Genomic DNA, 20,106 nt, shown 5'->3' with positions numbered 1-20,106 from the left:
CATAGGGCAAGGTTTTAATGCTGATAAATTATTAAAACCCAGTTGTAATCAATATGTATTACCATTCATTCATTTGTAAAAAAAAAAAAAAAACTTGGAAAAAAAGCTTGAAAGCCTCAAGTGTGTACACACTCCCATCCACTTTAAAGCTATAGAACACAAACCAGACACAAGAGGGTAAAAAAAATCACACAAAAAAGATTTGTTTACTTTTATTCAAAAACTTACTGTCTCCAGATGGATACAAATCAGAAACAGTACAGTGAATGATGGGATAGGGGAAAAAAACAACGTGTAAATCTTTGAACAGGGAAAGGATCATATATGTTTATAAATGTTAACTGAAAAGGAAAAAAAACACTAGAAAATTAGGATTTTTGTTAAAATGCATGTATATTTACAATCTATTCAGCAGTTGTCAATGTAGTGGTGAATGACAAACAGGGGACAGTATAAAGCCAAGGGGCTTCGTTTTTAGATTTCTTGTGAAACTGGCATTGCACTTTCCTAACATAATTACACTCATGCCATTTTTTAACATATTCACTTCTGAAGTACATGGGAAACAATGCAGTGCCCAAACAGAAAAAGAAAAAGGAAAAAAAATCCTTGGAAGATGAGAACATTTCTGTAGATGCATGTTTAAGGCCAAAGGCATGGAATGATTTAAAACATATAACTGACAAAACATGTTTAGATATAGCTTTTTTCACTACAAGCTAGATGTATTAGTTTAACTGTATAGAGCTGCCCCAAGCAACACAAAATAATGTTCTTGATTGAATGAATGTTACAATGTGTTACACTGAAGTTCTGATATGGGTAAAAACTTAAAGCTGAATGTAGTAGTTCTGTTCAGGAACAACAACCACCCTCATTACATTTAGGAAAATGTAAAACCTGAAGACCTTAAAATTGACACAAAAAAAGAAAGAAAAAACACAAAACAAAAAAACCAAACAAACCCATATAAAATACAAATTTTAAAAAATTCTTGCTGCATGGCTACATGCTTCCATCTTTTGACAATAATACATTTCCATTTCCTTTCAACTTTAAATTGGAGCTTTAAAAAACCCTAAATGCACAGTTATAAAATCAGCACCAATTTATATAATTTTTATATAACTTTTTTTTTTGTTTTTTTGTTTTTATGTAGATGTCTACATCAGTCTAATCAGCTGAAGGTCAGGGAGAAGACGATGGATTTGCAGCAGACATACTACAGTAAGCTTTGCTTTTGTTAGAGACAAAACACAATGGCACTACTGGAGAGATTTCCTTTCGCTTCCGTGTTGATGCACTTTGGAGGGGATGCGAGTGAGCAGTTCTAATCTTTGGGTGAGATGTTTGGGGGGGGGGGGGGGGGGCAGAACCACACCTTCTGTTCTCCGATTCCTCACAGAGCTACAATGAGGACGCTCACTGTCCTTAGCAGATGGCATTAACTGTAGGCCTTGTCATCATCGTTCTCAAAGGGAGCGAAACAAAACTAAAACACTAAATATAAAGACCTGGAGGATCTCCTCCATTTTACATATTAGATAGTTAAGAAGAATAAAATATATCACATCACTCACTATGATGAGCAATAACCTGCTTATAAATTACTACTTTACACCTGATTACTCACTATTACAAAAGGGCTATACATAACATAGTTATCTTTAAGTTAAAAAAGAAGATGCATTCAGCCCAGTTTTAAGAAATACCACAACTCTAGTAGAGCTCACATAAACTTCTTCACACAAGATGACGTTCAACTTTGAAATATATTTTATATTTTTATACATGTCTAAGAACAGTCCAACATTCCATGGCATTCACAATCTGTCCTCAACATTTTGCATGATGAGGAAAAGCTTACCCAATGACTACTAAAGTCACTATATTTAAGTCTCTAGTGAACAAGAACAAATGTTTTTGTTTACCAGTTTCTACACTGAGCTTGTGGATCACCTTTACAAAATCAATTTGATATTACAGAAATAGTTGATTTCCTTGAAAAAGACTCCAAATTTTTATCTTAAAACATGGGTACTCCAAGGACCTACAAAAGAAAATGTTTAAATTCAGTGTGAGGTTAGTATTACCAAATAAACGACCCTTGATTCTTTTAAAATGCAGTTAATTTTAAGTCCACATGGGCTTTAACAATTCTTGAGGCTGTCATTTCCACAGTGTGGAGTAAACTGTGGATCAAGGCTGTCTATTAGAAATCACTCCTATTAGTGCCATCTAGTGGTGATCTCTCATGGCCTTAGGGTGGAGACTAAATGTTCCCCACTTTACCGCTGAAAAGCATCATAACCCAGGAAATGAGTGGTCCTTACAGACTCATCCATGATAGAGGCGGGGTCGAAAAAGTCTGGCTTCAATTCCGATCGCTCTCGCCGGTTCTTCGACGCAGGCTACAAAAAGACATGGATTGGATAATGAGGTTACAGATTAGCAGTGCATGTTTTATAGATGTCTGTTTAAAACAGCCAAGAGCCAAGTCTTAGGGACTAGCTTTTCTCTTCAAAACTTTCTTGGCATCGGAAGATCAATGATAGAACCTAAACTTTTCTTCTAGAAGAACATGAAAACATTTGGGTGGACAAGGCGAGTGCTCAAAACAATATAATCATCACTACTATATCCGCATGAATTCATTACCAGATCAATGTCCATCGTGTCAAAGTCCATGCCCTCATTAAGGTCCTCAATTCGACCTTCTGATGACATCATTACATCCTCTACAATTGGTTCCTCATCATCTTCCATTAGACCGGATCCTCGACGGCTGAAAAAGTGAGGGGGGGTTAAGGTTAGGTAAGTACAAATGTACTTGCAGTATTTAGTCCTGAAGTAAATATTCCAAACTACCTGGAAGCATTTAGTAAAACACTAAATAGAAATTAATTCATTTATTAAAGCTCTGTTGCTATGTACATTTTTATACTTTTACTAATATAGTAAGTTACTCAAGCCCCTTCAGTCTGGCAGGAGTGACATTCATGTCTTCCTGGTCTAACAGACGACTCGAGCTTTGTGAATGACCAGCGACTGTGTTGACTGTTGCTAAAAGCCCTGCAACTGGCACAGTAGAGCATGCATGAGGACAGCGCTCATTCATTCAAGGCTCAAACAGAGCAGTAAGGCAGGCCTGCTCTGACCAGGGGCATTCCCAAAAGGGCCAGGGGGGCGTTCCCAAAGGGGCCGGGGGGGGGCGTGACCGTGGGCGTTCCCAAAAGGGCCAGGGGGGGCGTGACCAGGGGCCTTCCCAAAAGGGCCAGGGGGGGCGTGACCAGGGGCCTTCCCAAAAGGGCCAGGGGGGGGCGTGACCGGGGGTGTTCCCAAAAGGACCGGGGGGGCGTGACCAGGGGCATTCCCAAAGGGGAGTGCTGGTGTTCTCCCTCACATGGCATGCTGCAGGTTGCTCCTCAGCTTGGCGTAGTTCATGGCTCTCTCATGCTGCTGCCGCACCGCCTCCTCCTGCTGCTGCTGCCTCTGTGCCAACATCCAGGTGACCTGCGTGCTGTCACACACACACACACACACACACACCTCAGTACGTCCTACTTTCGGCAGACATGACTGTGGCATCACCGTTCAATCGCCACAGTCATAATCATGCAGCCCGGTTACACACAGGCCAGCGGTGTCCTTACTTGTAGTCTATGGGTGTCTGGTGGAGGTGGGGCTGGGGGGTCTGCGGGTGATGCTGGGGGGTTGGCGGTTGTTGGGGCGGCGGTTGCTGTGGCGGCTGTTGCTCGGGGGCCATGCTGTACACCCCCATGTAGCTGTCGTCCGGCCGCAGGCGTTTGGGCTCGCGCATGGCCGTGGACGTGAGGTGGGGCGACGGCATCATGACGGGAGTCTGCAGGGCCTGCTCTCGGTTCAACCACACGTCCCCGCCGCCAACGCTCTCCTCCACTGAGAGACAGAGACAGAGAGAGACAGATAGATACAGAGACAGAGAGAGACAGATAGATACAGAGACAGAGAGAGACAGAGAGAGACAGATAGATACAGAGAGAGAGAGAGAGAGAGAGAGAGAGAGAGAGAGAGAGAGAGAGAGAGAGAGAGAGAGAGAGAGAGAGAGAGAGAGAGAGAGAGAGAGAGAGAGAGAGAGAATCCTTAACACAGCGCAGGAGCTCAATTAAGAGAGGGGGGTCCCACCAACAAAGCATTTCAAAATCTCAACAGACGGGTGCTGTAGTCTCGGGTCGTGCGGTACCTTCCGGAAGTTTCCTCTTGCCGGCGACGGGTTTGGTCTTCTTGCTGCGCACCGAGGAGCCGCGGCTGCTGATGCCGCTCACCACGGACATGGTGTCGTCGTCGCCGCCGGCCTGCAGCGAGTTCCTGTAGGAGATGAGGGGCAGCCAGCAGTCCTCCCTCTGCAGGGCCATCTGGAAGGTCATGAAGCGCTCCAGATACATGTGCCTGAGCAGGGGGAGAGACGCCGTCACACACGCCGCTCGCGGCCGTTACTCTTAAACCACCACGTGCCGGAGTCGGACTGCGCTCAGATCGGTGCGATCTGAAGGCAGGATCGGGGCCTTACACGGTGCGCTTGTCCTGTCTCATGAGCTTGGACGAGAACTCGCTGAGGATGTCCAGGAACGCCAGGTTGACCGGAGGATGCCCTTCGCCTTGAGGGTTCGGCTCCTTGAAGGCAAACTCTATTCCGTCCCTGCAAGCAAAATAATAAAATTTTTTTTATTTTTTCACCCTCGCCCTCGTTGGATCGCCCAAACCTCTCCGCGTGCGTGTGGGTGAGGCATACTTGTGTAACATGGCGATGGCTTCTCTGGTTTTGACCTGATCCAGGCCAAAGGTCAGTGAGAAGCGTCGGGCCAGCTCCTTAATCCCGCAGAAGGCCGAGGAGGAGCGGTCGAAGCCCGGGCCCAGCTCCGACAACATCTCGTTAAACAGCTACATAGGAAAAAAACAGGTCCTGTGTGACTGTTCATTCGGGTGAACGCACAGGGACGGGGGTCGTGTCGTTCAGAACAAACGTGCAGAGCGTTCACAGAGCACGTACCTGCTGCAAGCTCAGAATGAGAGTCTTGGCACACTGGATTTTGTCAATCTGTCTCGTTTTACTCATGGTTTCCTTGATGATGTCACCATAGTCGTTGTAATACTGGTAAAGGAAGAGAGTTAGGGTTTGTGAAACCGACTGTAGGTTCTTCAACGTGATCTGGAAGACTGAACCGAGAGGCTCACCCTCATGTACTGTTTAAATATGTCTGCCCCGGTGTTCATCTCCACGACGTTGAAGATGATGAGTTTGCAGTAAGCTGCCAGCAGGTTGCGTCTCTTGTGCAAAGCTTCGATTTTTCCTGCTTCGTCGTCCTGTTGCCCGTCTGCTCCAAACGAGACAGAAAACACGAGTGAGGAACCTTCACCAGAACTTCACAGCTGAAGGGTTCAGTATAAAAGCAACATTAAAAAAACGTTAAAAGTTATACTGCCATTGTTTTTTTATCCGTGTTATTAATCGTGCGTAGGCTAAAATAACATGCATGAGAGCTTTTTAGCTTCCCTGTAACATACTGATGGCAGTTCCTAGTTAGACACAGTAGTGGACATGGTGATTGAGGAGATCTGGTCTCTCAGACAAAACTACTAGAATCTGAAGTTAACCAACCTAGTACTCTATTTCTATGGCCTGGCAGAGCTGATGCTACAAACTATACATTAGCAAATTATGTCTTGAAGTGTGAATCATTATTATCCCGAAATTCTCTCAATGTTCTTTCAATTTTCTTGATTCACTGTAGAAACCCATTCAGGGTGCATGTTTGCGATTCTGGTCACAGTACTCAGTACAAAATCTCATACCACTGCAATGGAAAGATTGGTCTTGAAAATTTAGTTTAAAGTCATGGAAACTTCCAAACAAGATCAATAGCGCACTAGCCAAAATCATCCAGCCTCCGTCCCTCTCGTTCCCGGGAGAGTCTGCGACTGCAGCACAACACGACTGTAGGCCAAACCTGAACTGTTGTTGTCCTCGTCCTGGTCTATGAAGACGTGGTCCAGGATGAAGCTGAGCAGCTCCGACTGTAAGCAGGCCTCTGGCATGTACACCAGAGGCTCCAGCACCTCCCTTCCCCCCGAGATGATCTGGTGGCTGAAGATCAGTAGCAGGTCACATAGGATGGTGAAGGCCTGTAGCAGAGGAAAAGTCATTCAGGCGACCGCGTGCCTTTACGTCGGGGGGGGGGGGGGGGGTCTGCTGGGTGGGGGGCTCTAGTACTGACTTGCTCTTTCACAGCAGTGTTGACGCTGGCCAGGTAGCGCTGGCACATGAGACAGAACGCACGCATTTGCTTCCTCAGAGTCACCATGTCTTCCTACACGAGAAGACAGAGGTTTAGAGGTTTTTTTTTTTTTACGCACCGACAAAAATGCAGCGCGATCCAAGACGAGAGAAACGTCCGTCGTACCTTTTTGCTGCTTCCCTCGGAAACCTTGGCTAGGTGCCAGAGGATGACGTAATGGGTACACTGCAGAGCGTGGATGACGATCTGAAACAGCCAAGAGTCACAAAAACAGAGTCACCTACATGCTCTGCACGCCAGCGCGATCATAACAGCGGTTCAAAGCCAGCCACCTGCTCGGGCATGTCTCCGTTCTCGATGCCCGTGTTGAGTAACTTGTAGTTGCTGGTGAACAGGTCCCATTTGGAAAGGTCATGTGCGCTGCGGAGGCAGAGAAGAGCGGCGCGATTGATCGAATTACGTGTCAAATAATCGCGATTAATTTACATGAAAGTGTCGATTTAACTCCTTACTTGTGGAAAGCAGTGATCCTCTTTAGAGTGGAGAGGACTTGATACGCATCATCTTCATCCGGTTCTTCTCCCTGAGGAAGATGGTTAGAATATCAGAGTTCGGCTTCAAGAAGAGCTTTTTGATGCTTTCTGGTACTGGAATTGTTCTTCTCAAACCAGGGGACAACAGACACTCCACCTCTTCCCCCTGTAGAAAATGAGTCTAACTCGGATCCACACGCCCCCTGTGCTGTGGGCCCAGCCTCACCTCCTGCAGGAAGTCCTCCAGCAACCTGTTGAACTTGTCCACCTGTTCGTCCAGGAGCTGGCTGCGTGCGATATCCACCCTATTGAAGATGGTGAACTCCTCGTTGCAGAGGGCATGGTAGGTCTTCGAGCAGGCCTCCAGGACGTCCGTGTCCGTGTGCTTCTCTACAATCTCCCTGATTTGTCTCAACAGCGATTCCAGGTGCTGAGTGAGAGGGCCAACAGCACATCAGATACTGCACGCACGCACGCGCACACACACACACACACACACACACACACACACACACACACACCCTACGTGTAGGACTTCTCCCTCGGTAGGGAGAGGTTCCTGAATGTGTGTAGCTAGCTGCTCCTGGACTCACCTTCTCCAACCGCCCTGTTGTATATATCTCCAGATCAAAGAACTGAGGCAGCTGCAGAAGGTTGGTCACCTTCTCCGCATCAATAGAGTACTGTTGAAGAAAAAGTAGTAAACTTGTAGTAAACTTGTAATAAACCTTAAAAGAACCTCCGTGATGGAAAACTGAACGTCCCTCATTTTATTAAAACAAAGAATAGGTAAATAATTGTTAGTTTGAAAATACACCTTTCACTCCTCTAGTACACATCCTTGAAATCTAAGCTGCAAAAAAAACCCTATATTAATCCCCATCTCTGTACAAACTCTATATACACTCACTGGCCACTTTATTAGGTACACCTTGCTAGTATCGGGTTGGACCCCCTTTTGCCTTCAGAACTGCCTTAATCCTTCATGGCACAGTTTCAACAAGGTACTGGAAACATTCCTCAGAGAGTCTGGTCCATATTGACATGATAGCATCACGCAGTTGCTGCAGATTTGTCGGCTGCACATCCATGATGTGAATCTCTCATTCCACCACATCTCAAAGGTGTTCTATTGGATTGAGATCTGGTGACTGTGGAGGCCATTAGAGTACAGTGAACTCGTTGTCGTGTTCAAGAAACCAGTCTGAGATCATTCACACTTTATGACTTGGCGCTGTATCCTGCTGGAAGTAGCTATCAGAAGATGGGTACACTGTGGTCATAAAGCAACAATACTTAGGTAGGCTGTGGTGTTGACATGATGCTCAATTGGTACTAATATTTTCTCTGTTTAGGACTATTCTCTGTAAACCCTAGAGATGGTTGTGCGTGAAAATCCCAGTAGTTCAGCAGTTTCTGAAATACCCCATTCAGCCCGTGTGGCACCAACAACCATGCCACATTCAAAGTCACTTAAATCACCTTTCTTCTCCATTCTTCTGCTCGGTTTGAACTGCAGCAGATCGTCTGGGCCATGTCTACATGCCTAAATGCATTGAGTTGCTACCATGTTGATTGGCTGATTCAACATTTGCGTTAATGAGCAGTTGGACAGGTGTACCTAATAAAGTGGCCGGTTATTTGTTAAATTAAAAAATAAAATTTTTTTATTATAAAAAATAAATATCAGTGATAGAAGCAGCCTGTTTGAGTTCATATAGAAAGGTTGAAAAATGTAAAAATTAATTATGACTCATGTCGCACAATAAGAGGACATGTTGATAATCTAAAAGAAACATGCATGAGATGGTCCTTCAATGGTCCCAGTACACACAGGAAATGTCCATCCTATGGTTCTTCTACACTTAGTGTCACATCCGTGTTCACCTTGGCTAGTAAAAGTGGCAGCCCCACTACAAAGAGCTCAGTCATTCTCGTCCGGTCATCCAGCTGCGTTTTCTTCTCCTTTGCCGTCAGCACCTGGAACAAGACAACCGCTGTATGCACAAGTAGTTCTCAAACAGGACACGAACGCCACCCACAATTAACTTCACAACGTCAACCTTGTGTCTTAAAGACAGCTTTAAGTGAGGATCCCCTGAGCCCACGTTCCCTCGTTAGTAAAGCACCTCGTGGTCCTGTCTGCTCTCTTACCCTCTTGCCTGTGCCTCTGCCCACGGGCGGGTGGCACTCCGCGGCTTGCCGGACGGTGCAGAGCATAATCTCGATCAGAGCCGTCTCCTGCCTGTCCGTTAGAGCTGTACAACACACAACGTCCCATCAGCACATAAGCAGATAAGTCATCTCTCCACACCGACAGGGGAAAAATGAGTATTTTAAATGAGCCAAACTCAGTTATGCTAAATTGAACCAGAAAAGCGGCTGCAAACAACCTGATTTCTGAGGGTAGATTTTTTTTAAATGTACCGTTTAGCATTGACAAGGTCTAGACAGTCACTGGAGTTCTTTAAACATGAAGCAAAGTTTGAAGCAGACTGAGAATTGGGTTTGGAATACGGGTGGTTTGTGGAGCAGTTTTAGAGGGCCGAGACGTCATCCGATGTGTTCACATATGTACGAAAAACATTGAATCAGCAGTCCGAGACCAGAAAAGTTTACCTATAATGTTGAAGAACTAAAAGCTGAATAAAAGTAAACTTCTCCTTTCAGGTTTGTATTACAGTCTAGAAATCCTCCGAAAGAAAAACAAAAAAATGTAGACTCCATCTGACTGGACGACCAGATGGAGGGGCGGGGCCAGGGGCGGAGTCTGACCTTCCTCTCCAGGCAGGGGCTCGTCCAGTAGAAGGCTGATCATGCACTCCCAGTCCTTGAGCAGGTCGGAGGCACATTCCCACATGCTGTCCACCAGGTAGGCAGCGTGCTCGTGTAACTGAGGGACGACGGCACAGACATGCTACCGTTATCATCTCATTACCGCATCCCTACGGAAATCTCATTGACGACGAGTTACTGCACTACTCATTCAAAATTCCTTTTTGGAAATGTCTTGGTCTAGGGAAGGTGTTGGCCAGAAAAAAAATGGCCAAATTGCTAAAGAGATAAAGATGGAGTTGGTTGCTGGGACTCACCTCGCTCTCTAGGAAGAAGAAAACAGTGGTTTTGATGAGGTTGGCATTTAGACTTTGTCTGCCTCGTCTCTTAGGCATGCTGTCGTCGTCAATGTCTCGATGGCTAAACAGTCTGCAAAGGACATTTTAGGTTTACGAGAAAAGATCCAGCAATCGCTACACTAACAGGCAAAACTGCCTCTATACAATCCATACTTAATTACAGCCAGCTTTACTGACAAAAAAAGTAGGTTGGTTTTCCCTGCTAGCATGAACCTGTCACTGTAAGTCTTGGGCACTAAGTTAACCCAGGCCTTCAGAGTGCGAGGTCTGTGTAAATCACGTAGACTGAGCAAACATTCTCCACTCTCCTGAGACAGAGTGATTTGGAGAGAAAACGAACTTCTGATCTGTGTAGTCGCGCAATGAAGGTCAGTACAACCCGCAGCCTCGTCTCATATCACGGTAAAGTGAACGGTAAGCAATTCTCACTTTTTAAAGAGAAACTCCCCTGCTGCTATGGCGACTGGCCGGTGGGCGGAGTATACCAGATGGTACACGCTTTCGCAGTCCTCGGCAGTCAGGACCTCCTCGCTGCTACTGGAAAACCAGAGGCCAGAATCACATCACCGCTCGCTCTCATTCATCAGCAGACACGCACTCGTTCATCTCCATCGTGTAAGAAACGGATGAGTCAGACTGTGTGAGCTCGGACGCTTACTGCAGCACGAGTGTGAGGAGCTTTATTGCTTGCACAGCGACGTCGTACTCCTTGTCCAGCGTCATGGAAACAATGCGGTCCTGAAAGACACAGCGGCGGATTACGTAATCTCACGTAGTCTCTCCCAAGACTATCGCTACATCCGAGCAGTAGCCAAATAATCCGTTCTACGGGCTCATGGATGGGCTCGCTCACCTTGAAGCGGCTAGTGAAGAGCTCCAGCTTGGCGTTGAGCTCGCGGTTGTAGTAGAGGCCCTGGAGGGCAGTCAGGCACTTCAGCCGCACCTCGCCTTGCTGCGAGAGGGAAGAGGAGACGTGGTGAGCGGCCAGGCCGCCGGCAGGGAGCTGCGTGGCCCGGATCGTGGCCCGGATGGTGCCGCGGCGGATGCCCCGGGGAGACCCGTCCTCACCTTGTCGTGCATGGTCCAGCCCACGTACTTCAGGTAGCTGTCGTTGAGAAAGGCGTCGCTGTACATCTTCATCCACACGCCGATCTCCTCTATGCAGATCGCTCGGATCTCCGCTATCGCGTCGCTGTGAAGGAAGAGAGATGTGATCCAGTGGGTGGAGCAATGCCTCGTGCGATTCTGAGCAGAACCTACACTACTGTATTGCAGCTCAGAAGACACTCAAAATGCAATTAAATGTTTAAATCATTGTCCTTTTTAAACAGCTAAAGTGTCATTTTCTGAAAAACTCACTATAAAAACATCATGACAAAAGTATTCACACTAACAAATGTCACTGTTAGAAGACCAAATGCTTTCATCAGCAAGCACGGGGCGTACCGGTATCGGTGAACAAAGACACCCTTGAAAATGGCATTCATCATATTTTCAATTTCATCCTGATTTTCTTGGAGCTGGAAAAAGAAATTGAAATGAAACACACAAAAAAAATTATAAAAATGTTCATACTGTAGATATTAATATACACCAAGGACCAAATTACATTAGCTAGATCAATATCGGAGCAGTATAAAGACTGAACCTCATAGTCTCGATATAATACTCTAGACATTAACGGTCAGTCCCAGCAACATCCCTGCACTCATCACAATCAAACAGATGGCATCTCAGCAGGGCCATCATTACATAACTGAAGAGTTAATTACTATTAGCACTGCCATCTAAAGATAGCTCTCTCTGACCTACACCCCAAGAGTCCAACTCTCACGGCAAACCTGGGCTTAAAGCCAGACATGTTTTCTCTCACAGCACTCCTGCAGCTCACACGGCAACACAAAGTGTAGCACCAGCACCAGAAAGGACTTTGGGTTTGATTCCCAAGGAATGCATGTGCTGTTATACTGAAATATGCTAACTGTTCTGAATAAGAGCGCATGTCAAACGGCAGAAGTGGAACTGTGAAGGGGGGGAGGGGCTTGTCACACGCAAGCACGGGATTGGTTAATCGGACCTCCTTGCGTTTCTGGAGGAGCAGCTCCAGCCTGTCATTGGCCCTCTTGCCGATGATCTTGTTCCTCTCGGCCTCGTACTGGCGCTGCGTGTTGTCCATGTTGATGCTGAGATTCAGCGCGACGTTGACCAGAGCGGTCATCAGCTTCATGGCTGTGCACACACACAACACACACACACACACACAACACACACACACAACACACGAAGTTTGAGATGGGGGGTGGGGGCACGCTGTTGACCCACACGAACGCCGTATGCTCACAAACCAGTGCAGACCGCAGAGTCGGTGAGGGTTGGGTCCTGACCTGCCAGCGTGCTGGTGTGCCTGAAGGCACGCACTTGCGAGTCCGACAGGCCCGTGAGCAGGGAGATGACCGTGTCCATCATGTACTCGTCGTAGATGATACTGTACTGGCACTGACGCACTAATACGGTGATGAACTCGCAGAAACTGGTCTTGAACTTCTTCCACTGAGGTCCCGCCATCGTGAGAGGGTAGTCTCCGCTGTCCTGCAAGGATAGAAACAGAACTCTGGCTCAGTACCGGAGAGGGATGTGCAGGAAGTATTGAGAGCAACCTTGCACGCTTCACAGGTAGAAAGTGTTTATTACCTCATCAAATTCTTCAGTCATCTTTCTAATGATCTCAGAGTTCTGCATGTGTCGAAACATTTCGCTGCTAACAACACCTGCAATTATAACCAGGTGCAGCGTTACAGCACGTCAGGCAAAAGGGAAACACTGTAAGAACACTGAATTTAATTAAACTAGAAAGGACCATGACAATATTGCCATATGTCTCAAGTTTTCCGCATGGTCTATAATCTTCACACACACACACGCACCCAATTACCCACTTACTCATCAGCACTAAGCAACACACATACCTTTGCAGCCCGAACACTGGATGAAGAAGTTGATCAACTCGAGGAGTGCCACGTCTCTGTCATGCTTGTAGGACTCTATCCAGTCGTCCACGACAGCCTGAGAGGACGAGAACAATCACAATCGGCCGTGAGCTTCATGCATGAAGTAGACGAAACCCCCCCCGAGGGCGGCGGGGCTTGGGAAGGCGGCTGGGGTGTGGGAGGGTGAGCTGACCTGCATGGCGGTCTTCCCCAGTTTAACCACCTCAAAGAGCATGAAGTTCTCCATGCCGTTCTCCTGGTGGTGGCCATTCAAGCGGCCTGCGCCTTTACCTCCGCCTTTGCCCTTCTCTCCAGGGGCCTTCTTCCCCTTCTTCACCTAAAAACCACAAGGATTCATCACGGGGACATGAGCTGAAGACACAAACCCCCCCACCCTCTGCCACGAGTTACACTCAAATTCTTCAACCATGTTAAAAAAAAAAACTTTCAAAAAAGGCCAGTCCTGGCATAGCAATATATTTCAGGGATAGTTATGGGTTCAAAGGCACAAAACTGTGCAGATGTGAATTCAGTCTTGTGGTTCACGGAGGTTATTGATTACAATGGCAAATCGATGGCTGCAATGCTGCCGGTGTTTGCATGGACTTGACGGAAGCTGCTGGCTCATCAGTGAGGTCAGGGTCTACAGATAAGGCTCAGTGACACATGACATTACCTTCCCTTTGCCCTGAGAAGCACTTCTCCCATCAGGATCATCAAAGTCAGTGTCTGATGAGAAACGAGTGTCTGTATCCCTGCCAAGCACAAAATTCAATCAATCAATCAATCATGGACGCTTTATGCTTCAGGATGCGAGTTTACGAACAAATTCGAACGCTGGTGAAGATCCACTTACTGAGGATAATGAAACTCTGTTTGTAATTCTGGTGCTGCTATCATTTCTTTAACATCTTCTGGACCACCGTAACTTGTCAAGGATTTAATCTTCAGTTAACACGAGCAATGGTAGCAGGAACGTTTGTCATAGGACCTGGAACACACAGCCCACAGCAAACACTTAAATATTTAATCATAGAAATTTATTTTAAATTAAAAAATAAAAAGCTTTACTGCAAAAGAAAGTGACAGAAAGTGAGTATTTAATCAAGAAGCGAGGAGAAAGCAACAAAATCCTGCCTCTAACCACCCCATTATACATGCACACAGACATGCACAGAGCCACAAAGATGAAACACCTCACTGAACTCGACACATTCACTGGAGAGACTGTATGAGTGAAAAGGAGCCAGACAGAGAACTAAAATAAAAAACAACAAAACACAAACAAATCCAGTGTGAATCCAAGTCACACTGTGGGCAGCAGAGGAGCAACAGTCCACACACACACACACACACACACACACACACACACACACACACACACACACACACTCCACTACTGCATTCGTTCATGTGGATGAAGCATCCCTGACTCAGACGAACCACCCAGCCATAAACTACGTACTCCGCACTCAGAGTTGCAGCACGCTCGCTTGCTCACACACACACAGATGAAATATCTTAAGACAACATATCGGCCTGCTCCAAAAACTGGATACATTTCTAACTTGCTTCAATTTTAAAGCTGGTTTAATGCTATTCCTTTAATTTGCTTCAAAGTTGCATTCCAGCTGTGGTAGGATACAGATTCCTTGATCTTACTTTATGTATAACGAATTCCCTCAAGTCCAAGTTTAGGATTCAATATGTATTGCCAAGAAGAATCATTAAAGCTATGGCACAGCGGGCATGCTGATACACTCCTAATTAATTTACAGTAGCATTCATCCTTATTCTTACAGCAAAGACACTGAAACAGTCAATTTAATGAGTGAAAAAAACATCAGAAGACACAGGAACAACTTAATTAATTTCAAATTAATGACTGTAATAAATACTGACTGCATGCATCTGTGCAGGTCTGAGCCCAACTGTAGATCAGGAGATTGTGTTTGGGAGCACGAAAAAAAATTAAAAACACCCACTTCCACCATGTGGCCCATACAACCATGTAATTACACTCACTAAAATTCTCACTGTTTAAATAACTACATAATAGTACACTTTCAACAAATACAAACAAAAATGGTTACCTATAGCAGTACGTCAAAATAAAGAATAAATAAAGTTGAAATGTGTGTTAAATAACAAACTACAGCAAAGACAGTCGTGGTTAAACACAATTCAGTGCCGTGCTGCGAGAGCCATATGCCTGAAAATGTGCTCGCGCATGAAGATGAAAACAAGGGGGCGTGGCCCGCTCGAGACCGCCGCGCTCCGCGGCGTTCATTGGCCATTCCGTCGCCACAGCTTCGAGGAAACACGCGCGAGAGCGAGCGACCTCTGTTCCCATATAAGGAATCAATCTGTCCCGCCCCCCGAGCTCGCCGCGTCCAATCACAGACGTGCATTATAATTCACAGACGTAAACATGAATAACTGCGAAAAGGAAGCGAGTCAACGCTATAAAAGGACAAACTAAGACGTACACGTGAAATGTAAACGCATTTAATTAACAACGGCTCTCGCTTTAGTGCCACGCTGAACAACCGACAAATGCGACTCAAACACACTCTTGGTATCTGCAGCCAATGCATGTAAACTAACAAGATATGGCGAAGATGTAACGTTATTAATGCATCACAGGGTGTGGCGTATATAGCTTTTGAGCAACTTTAGGCTCCGAGTGCGAGTAGAAACTGACCGAAAACACTACACGAACTCAAGGGACAGCGGTGGTAAAAGTAGTGTGCAACAATATGACGAAGGCACCATGAACTATTTGGAACTATAGTTGCGCATCTTGAGACCCATAAGTCCACCACTGAGCAGTTATGCCCCGTCCACGTCCACTAAAACGGGCCACGACGCGTTTATAATGTTTATAACCCTGTTATAAACGCATTAACGTGTATCGGGCACCGGCGAACCTGGGGAGGTTGGAGGATCCGCTCCTAGAAAAGTGGCGCCAAACTACAGCGAGCTGACGTCTGCGGTTCAGCCATTGTGGGACGTTCCGGGCTAGGTCAACTACCTCCAGCTACATAAATCACCAAATTAGCGACATAAATAAACATATGAGGGTAAATCGTGGGGATTAAACGTCCAGCTGGGCACTAGAGAGCCCAGCTCGCCTTGTGGTGCCGGTGCCTGTCCAACGTTGTTCGGCCTACATCCTCAGTCAGCCAGCGGCGCCCCGTCTGACCCCAAACTAACCGAATAACAGCCGAAGTGGCCGAGCTCCGGCGTTTACTGGCGATTTAATCCACCACATTCGCTAAACTAGCCCGGTAGTCGTACGGCAGGCCAGGCAATTCAACGCGGTCGTGGGGGGTTTTCACGGTGTCGACCAGCTCGGTTATCCGCGACCAGACGGAGGGACGCGACCGCCATCGATCATGATTCACACCGGCGGCGATCTTAAGTTCGTCCGTCTTCGCGCTAACGCAGCCGGGGTCGCTCGCTAGAAAACCCCGTCCTCTATTACCGTCGCCTTGTTTTAGACCAATTAACAAAGAAAATTAAAACTACAATCTTCAAGATAAACAAATTAACGGCAAATCGAGCAGAGAGAGAAAAAAAAATCTCCATCTTGAAACCAATCCAGCAGCTGTTTTCGGGATTCTCCATTTTGGCTCAGCTCAAATTCAGTCATCACAAATCCGAGCAGGCCAAGTCCTGTTGTTATTAACTTACATTTATTTTTCGTTACATACATTAATCAACAACATAGTTTTAGTGTAAGGTCTCGAATAATTACATTTTTTGCACGAACAACAACAGTTTTTCCCCCTTTTCACGTGAGGGGGGGGGGACACACATCGCATCCCCGTCGTCCATCTTGATTCAGAGTGTGTTCCACTTTGGCCATGGCGCCTGTGTGTGGTTAGCCAGCGAGCTAGCTAGCTGCCTGGCTACTTCAGCCAAGCTCAACGCCTCTTCCCTCCCGCCAGCCCTGCCCCGCGTACTCGGCCTCCCCAACATTTAACCGACGCCAGCTCCAGCTCGGCCACCAGCGAAATGTGGCGAAACAACAACAACTTCTATAAACGTTTCCGCCATTTTACAACTTACCTACTTGCCTGGTGTTGAATCCAGCAAACGGACAGCTTCCTGGGTATTTTGATCTGTGCTGCTTGCTCTGTAAAAAAAAATATCCAAGACTGATTCATGGATGTGGTTTGAAAGTGGCGGTCAGAGGCTGTTTTAGACACTCTCAACCCGCTTGCTCTATTCGGTTTGTTGTTTCGATGATTGAGTTTAGGGAAATTGTACGAAGCTGCCACCTAGCGGTCAAATGGCCAAGACCCTTTGAAGTTGGTAATGAGTGACATCTAGTGGTCAAATTGGTAAAGAGAACATTATAGAGATACGCTCCCCTTCAGATTTACTGACATCTAGACACAGATTATCAAGAAAGTTTCTAGAAAAACAGATGATGTTCTGCCTGTTCGTATTCTTTGAATCAAAGCGTGATATAAATATTTTTTATGAAATAAAATATTTTTTCTAAGAAATAGAAATATTCTTAGAATGAAATGATTCTAAGGAAAAAAATCCTTATATTTGATCCAAAACATTAGTCATAGAAATAGAGGACATCAGTTAAGTCGCCAATTGTGATTTGCACCCCAGTTAGAATTCCTCCTCTGCACTTAACCCATCTGTGCAGTGAGAACACACACGCTAGTGAACACAAGGGGGTTGTTAATGCCAGCCCCAGCACACAGGGAAGAGTTGGGATTAAGTGTCTTGGTCAAGGGCACTTCAGTCATACCCTAGTCATTTAGTCATGCCCTTGTCACCTAGTCATCCCCTATTTGAGTGCAGTTTCCATGTTTTCCCTGTGTCTGCATGGGTTTCCTCCCATGGCTCAAAAACATGGAGGTTAGGTAAATTGGCATTCCCTGACAAAATTCTCCCTGAGTTTGTGACTGTGTGTCTCTTCATGTTCAATAAAAACAGTTGTTTGAGTGTCTGTGCATGAATGTGTGTGTGTGTGTAGTGGTGGATGGTGCTCTGCCACTAGGGTCTGTCCTCTCTCCCCTTCCTGCACCCCATTCAGTCCCCCAGGCGGCTGTGGTTGCTGGTAGAGAGTACGCTGTGCGCAATTGGCTGCTGCTTCTCACCAGTGTGTGATTGGTTGTGTAAGACCTGTACCTGTGTTAAAATTGTAAAGCGACCTTGGGTATCTTGAAAGGTGCTGTATAAATTGAACATTCATTCATTCAACAAACAACACACAACAACAAAGCCCCCCGAACAAATGTGTTGACATTTATAAATCAGGCAATGGCTTAAAAGAGGCAAATGACATATGCCTGAAAATGACTATAACTTTCAACGAGGAGCTAATTATATAAGAAGTTGTGACACAATGTGTCATGAACCTGACTGAAAGAGCAAGTGTGTATTTGCCCCATATATAGTAAGATAGATGGTTTTAAAGGGAATCTTTTCTCCAGCAGTCATAGTCTAAGAATTGCAAAGACTGGTTGCATCTTGAGCTAACCAAGTCTTCAAAGCCACAGGAAAGCCGCTGTTGTCAAAACTTCCAAACATGGGTTCTGTGATCAAATGACACAAAGAGACAACAAACGCTCAATCTGGGGTTGTCAGAAAAAGTCATACACAAAAATCGAAATCAATCCCCACTGGGACATATATAGGTGTGCATTGATGTCACAGGCTGGATTTTTGTCATCAAGAATTCTTTTAAGTACCTGGAGAATTTAAATCACAATTTGCTTGAAGCTGGCAGCAAACTAAACCTGGTTAGTGGTTGAACAGGACAGTGATTTAAAGCACATTTACAAATCCATGCAAATGTGCTGCCTGTGATTACAGAATCAAGCTGTTGCCATGGGGATCACAGTCCCGTGACCTACTCCCTACTGAAGACTGGTAGCAGGACCTGTCCCTCTTTCCTGGAATCCCCCTCTCATCATGTACTACAGACATTCAGTTATTTGGGGAAAGACAAGTTATTTCAGCAAAGCTTTATCATTTAAACACATTGCTGAGCATGTTTAATCATATATAATCAACAGTAATTTTATCCAGCATGTTTCACTCATATTAACCGAGGGAAACAACAGACTAAACTGACGAAACAGTTTACATTAAATTGACTAATTTACTGAGTTTTCTATGCTTAGTTAAAAAATTACAACTACTGATGCATGTAGCAGCCTGTCCCAGGTGATCTGGCTTGTGTCCAACTAGCATAAGCTCGTTGATCTGTCCCTCTGTTCCACAACCATCTAGAGTTTTTTGCCTCTGATGTCCATCTGTGATGCCAATGAGACTGTAGGCCTTGCACAGAGACGGTGCTCTGTGAATCCTCTACAGAACACATCTCCATTATGTTTTTGGATGCCATTCGTCCTCTGAGTCTGCTTCTTCCATCTTCTCCTCCCACAGTTCACTTCAGAACAGCCACCAGGCCAACGCCAGGTCTTAGGGTGGTCTCTCAAAAGGATGTGTGTACATTTCCAGCAAATATGAATTTAGTACCTAATCCTTCATTTGATGAGGTGGAGACAGATATGAGTGATGTGAAACCATTCTGTCAAGCAGAATATCACCACATGGCCCTTGCTTGTGGACTTTGGATTTGAGTAGCCTGCAAAGATTTTATTAGGGTGGACATCGCAAAATGTGGTTTCTGTGATCAACATGTAAATTTTTGACAGTGGTGGACAGTAACAAAGTAAATGTAATTTGTTACTGTACTTAAGTAGTTTTTTGTGTTTCTTTTCTTTACTCAAGTATTTTCATTTTTTACTTTAATTATCCTACATTTCAAAGTCAAATATTTTACTTTTTACTCCACTACATTACAGGGTTGCGAAATCTGTAGTTCCTTCAGTCTTCGTGTGTTCGTTAAGAAATTAACGGTTCAACCGCTAACGCAGCAGCGTAACGGTTAGGGGAAACATGTCCCTACATAAAATGGGAAGTAAACTAATTCACTATGAAACCCATGGCCTTATCTGAATGACATTCTTTGAAGTAGTCGAAAAGAAAAAAATATTCCTTCATTTTCAAGTGCCCTCTCTGTCTGCCTCAGTCCCATAAAATTTGTTCCCCATCCAGTCTAAGGAAACACGTAGAGCTGAGCCATTTTCATAGGCCTACCAGTCATTTGCCTTAATGAGAAATCTAACAATATCTT

The 20,106-nt window shown here is 45.5% G+C and overlaps 1 protein-coding gene across 2 annotated transcripts; it reads right to left on the bottom strand.

Annotated features, from left to right (window-relative positions):
* Positions 1-1,108: 1,108 nt before the first annotated feature.
* Positions 1,109-17,196, bottom strand: stag2b (STAG2 cohesin complex component b). 2 transcript variants are annotated; one of them, XM_077021730.1, is made up of 33 exons: positions 17,004-17,196; positions 13,786-13,920; positions 13,606-13,684; positions 13,123-13,266; positions 12,909-13,005; positions 12,634-12,710; positions 12,327-12,531; positions 12,020-12,171; positions 11,389-11,462; positions 11,011-11,134; positions 10,796-10,894; positions 10,601-10,680; positions 10,372-10,479; positions 9,901-10,012; positions 9,584-9,701; positions 8,963-9,066; positions 8,696-8,788; positions 7,402-7,491; positions 7,035-7,238; positions 6,788-6,858; positions 6,608-6,695; positions 6,441-6,521; positions 6,255-6,347; positions 5,988-6,162; positions 5,215-5,354; positions 5,030-5,131; positions 4,772-4,920; positions 4,550-4,678; positions 4,223-4,428; positions 3,654-3,918; positions 3,404-3,520; positions 2,659-2,785; positions 1,109-2,411 (listed from the first exon to the last, which is right to left on the bottom strand). In XM_077021730.1, exons 2-33 carry the CDS (start codon positions 13,827-13,829, stop codon positions 2,289-2,291), a joined length of 3,870 nt encoding a protein of 1,289 aa, XP_076877845.1. In that variant the 5' UTR covers positions 13,830-13,920; positions 17,004-17,196; the 3' UTR covers positions 1,109-2,288. The 2 variants fall into 2 exon arrangements, with proteins under 2 accessions (XP_076877845.1, XP_076877846.1); XM_077021731.1 differs by having other exon boundaries at positions 10,372-10,476.
* Between the last annotated feature and the right edge of the window lie 2,910 nt (positions 17,197-20,106).

This window comes from Brachyhypopomus gauderio, chromosome 11, assembly GCF_052324685.1.
Source record: "Brachyhypopomus gauderio isolate BG-103 chromosome 11, BGAUD_0.2, whole genome shotgun sequence".
Classification (NCBI taxonomy): domain Eukaryota; kingdom Metazoa; phylum Chordata; class Actinopteri; order Gymnotiformes; family Hypopomidae; genus Brachyhypopomus; species Brachyhypopomus gauderio.
Note: the sequence above shows the minus strand (reverse complement) of the source record. Positions and strands in the feature narration are given on the sequence as shown.

Bases quoted from the DNA above. Each gene is read 5' to 3' on its own strand.
- stag2b (XM_077021730.1), bottom strand. From the start codon at position 13,829: ATGATAGCAGCACCAGAATTACAAACAGAGTTTCATTATCCTCA. The intron at 3,919-4,222 runs GTACCGCACGAC...TCTGTCTCTCAG, and splicing joins CAAGAGGAAACTTCCGGAAG to TGGAGGAGAGCGTTGGCGGC. The intron at 2,786-3,403 runs GTGAGGGAGAAC...TCACTTTTTCAG, and splicing joins AGCAACCTGCAGCATGCCAT to CCGTCGAGGATCCGGTCTAA.